The 4,151-nt window shown below is 30.5% G+C and overlaps 1 protein-coding gene across 7 annotated transcripts in view; it reads right to left on the bottom strand.

Annotated features, from left to right (window-relative positions):
• Positions 1-856: 856 nt before the first annotated feature.
• LOC115236143 (protein rhomboid) overlaps positions 857-4,151 on the bottom strand; it is an 11,656-nt gene continuing 8,361 nt past the window's right edge. For 4 of the 7 annotated variants that reach the window (XM_029808421.1, XM_029808429.1, XM_029808435.1 and 1 more), the window contains one exon: positions 988-3,943. In XM_029808421.1, the coding sequence (XP_029664281.1) occupies positions 3,433-3,943 (511 nt within the window). In that variant the 3' untranslated portion in view covers positions 988-3,432. Of the gene's footprint in view, positions 3,944-4,151 lie in introns of all 7 variants that reach the window. The other 3 variants (XM_029808405.1, XM_029808442.1, XM_029808396.1) reach the window with 1 other exon arrangement.

Below are 4,151 nucleotides of genomic sequence, written 5' to 3'. Positions count from 1 at the left end.
AAGAGAGCAAGAGGACGCGTTCTTTGTAGCGAAGAAACGGTGAAGCAAATTTCATCGCTGTAGCTACCGTGCTATCATCTAGATTAGAGTTTTAGGCGACGTAGAAGCGCGAGAATTGTCGCGTGTATATGTACCTACACACTCACTTTGTGACACGTTGAGGAAAAATGATCGACTAATTTGTTCGGTGTGTCCATCGTTCGATCCCTTTACGACGTACGCGGAAGAAGACGAAGTCTGTACATAGTGATATGATAACGCCGAGGTACACACACAGCTCCCTCCCAATTGTTGTATCATAATAATAATATTAATAATAATAATAATAATAAAATAATAACATCAGTAATGATAATGAATGCATACGGCGCGATCGCGAAACGTCGAGCTAAAGGAATAAAGAAAAAAAGGAAGGAGAAGATGAGAAAAAGAAGCGAAACACTCTATCTAACGAAACGTGATTATTATCCACGAATACACGCTCTGTTAATGCGATTAATTAAAAAAAAAAAACAAAGTAACTGAAAATTAATTATAGCGAGCGAAAGCATACCACGCCTACAGTAAAAACTACAGATGTAGCATACACGATAATATTATTATCAAAACAGTTCAATGTAAATTGTTATTTTTGTTGAAATAAAAATCACCTCCGTTATAATAACGAGCATTCTCTCGCTTACTATATCTCATTTCTCTCGAAAAATAGAATACGAACTCGAGCGATTTTGCAAAAACTACAAATCTATTTAGCAAATAAAAAAACCAGATATAAACGCGCAAGTAATTAATTAAAAAGCAAAATTAACATTATAAAATAACTTTTTTTAATGATTATACAATTGTGAGTTTATATATTTGGAAATGGTTACTTTATTTCTTAATAATTGAAACAAGATGCCGTTTCTTTCTATGGTATAAGATAAAATTTACGAATAATAGTTTTGTCGCTTTTTAGACGAAAACTGACTATAATTATCAGATTGATTTCTCTTTATCACTTTATTTCGTTTTTATATAAAGCGCATACAAAATATATATACGTTATGAATATTGTCGCTTCGTTGAACAATAATGCAAACATTTCCATTGAAATTTCTATTATGCAAAATATAATAATTTATGTATATAAACTTATATTTAACTTACATACAAAAAGGGAAATATTTGCGTACTTCGTGATAAAAATTCACTCTCGTCTTATCCATTAAAATTACGAAGCATTGTACAATGAAGAGTATAAGTTAACAAGGCACTTATATGTGAAAAAAGATATAAGTGCATTGCAATATATATATAGATGAGAAGCAGATATAACTTTATAAAATACTATCTACCTAAAACTGTATCTATTTAACAAAACCAATTTGTTCATAGGAATCTCGTCATCAACATTATAATTGAGTTAATACTGTGATATCTATAAGTGATATCTATACAGTAAGAAACAAGGATACAATCAAATGATCAGGTAAGTTAAATCATGCTCTATTGAAATTTTAATAGCAATAATAGCTGTCTTCCGATTGCTTCAATTATATATAAGTTAAAATACTTATATAGACTTTATATTTTTTTAACTTTCAAGCATATTTTAGATCTATATAATAGCTGTCTTATTTATCACTTTCCGAATTAATAGCATTCTCTCCACTTAACAAAAAATAGAGGACTATCAATCATGTAAATTATACATGTATATTGCGTGTCCCATTTTAAACAATCTTTCTTTCCTCCACAAAAAAAAAGAAAAGAGAGGGTGATTATTTAAAATGGAACACCCAGTATATGAAAATTCGAATGTGTGTGTGTACAAATATTCCCCTATAAATATATATACAATATATATCATTGGAATTATATATTATAATTGGCAGCTCTTTTTGTATCTGCGCATTATCCGTTGTATCGAGCTACTAACAATAAGAGATAAATAAAATAAGATTATTTCTAGTTAATGTTTTCCACATACCCCGAGATATTCGTAAATAATTTATTCTTTGTTCTCAAATGGATGGATGAATCAGATTAATATTCGTATCTCTTATCAGTCAGTACATAGTTTTTACATTGACCATTTGTGGCATTATAGTGCATAGTTTGAACACAAAAATTTACTCTCTTTTTTCAGCTTCATATTCAAATTAGTAATTGTTTAATAAATTAATATATCTACTTTTATCTCCAAACCGGATATATTAAATAAACCGGATGCATATAATTACAATAATATTTATAAATCTCTTTCCAAAAATGTTTCCTTCCACATGTTTCTGTATCTACAATCATATAGTTACAATCTGTACAAATATTTAATAGAATTATTGCCATGCATTTATAAAGAATGAAATTGTTTACATTACTATTGGAATACACATTGTTTTGTATTGCATTTTATTTTCAAACGATTATTAATGTCACAGCAATATCTGTGTGTTTATCTAAAAACAAATTTAACATTGCATTTAAAAATATTGTCCTTTTTTAGTACAATGTATATATCTTATGAATAGACATATCTATATTTTTAAATCGGAGTATATGCGAATTATGAATTATACATATCTTTTTTTACTTAACAAGCTCGAAAAAGGAATTTTTTTATAAGACATCTTCAAGTTTGATAAGAAAGTATTAATAATTTCTCAAGAAATATACATATATTCTATTATTTGCCAATTCAACACTGTAATTTGTGCAGATTGTTTAATATTGAACGAATAATTGAAGATACACAATGTGTGCTTATATGATACGTAAAATATTGAAAGATTAATTGACATTTTATGTGCACAATAATTATCATAATATATTGATAGAGGTAGTTTTCCTTCATGCATTTTCCAACAATGAGACAATAGTTTTAAAATAGAAATATTATTAATATTCCATGCCTAGCTGCGATATGATCATTCAATTCCTAAAACTTGTGAATACTTGTATACACATTTATTCTTGTTGCTAACATACGTGTAGCAAAAGTATCACAGAATACGATGCTTTACTATTTGTTCTCGAAAACATGTACTTACAAAAATACTGCATTGTTTAATATTAATTATATATATGGGCGTATAAATATAGCAATTAATATAGGATTGCGAATCCAAGTCTCATCTCTTCGTGTACGCGATAACATTCGTATGAAAATATACTACACACTTTTTATCCTAAATTTTTACATTATTTTACATTAATATCCTTAATATTAATGTAAAATAATATAGCATAAGAGTATAATTTATATTAACTAATATATTAATAAAGATATATATAATGAATTTGTGTGTGATGTATATACATACAATAGGCAAGGCAGGTTCTGTCTCCATCTACTCTTTTTCAGTAATAATACATTCGATCGTCCTATAGATATCTGCGTTGAACATAAGTGACTCGAACGCGATAAAAATACCGATACTTGAAATATCATCATTCATAATATGAGGTATATAATATGTTCCACAGAATAGCTGCGGTCATGAGACCCGTAAAGGTGAACATGCTGGCCCACCAAATGACTTTCTCCCAAGTTTGTACTTCGAGATTTCGGAGAATGTTTATGCCGACTAGAAGTCCCGCTATAGCGCCGGCCAAATGGGCCACATAGCCGACCTGGTCGTTAGTGTCAAGGACATAACGATTGTATACGGCCTGACCGACGTCGACGCTCGTGACAACGAGGAATACTAATAGCTGCAGGACGGCAAATTCCATTTGTGACCAATTCATTATGATAGTCGCCACGTGAGCGGTGATCAATGCGTACACACCGCCCGATGCACCGGCCAAGTAAACCGTCGGATCCGAGACGGATGTACCGAGTGAGCCGGCCGCTACTCCGGCTATGTATATTATCAGTACTCTCCACCATTTGTGTACCATCTCCAGTGGAATACCCAACATAATTTGTACCAGTAGGTTAACGACCAAATGAAAGATTCTATGGAATATAAAAGATAGAGATTTAGAAATACATTTAAAAAAAGAAAATAAATAAATAAATATATAAATAAACTTTTGCGACTAAAGCGGGGACTTATATATTACAACTCGATGAAGGACTGACGTTTTGAAGATTAAAACCGTGATACGGTATCGCTAATCCGCTCGAAGGATCATCGAAGACCGACTATTTTTTTACATTTATG

Source organism: Formica exsecta, unplaced genomic scaffold, assembly GCF_003651465.1.
Source record: "Formica exsecta isolate Colony F162 unplaced genomic scaffold, ASM365146v1 scaffold11, whole genome shotgun sequence".
Lineage (NCBI taxonomy): Eukaryota > Metazoa > Arthropoda > Insecta > Hymenoptera > Formicidae > Formica > Formica exsecta.
Note: the sequence above shows the minus strand (reverse complement) of the source record. Positions and strands in the feature narration are given on the sequence as shown.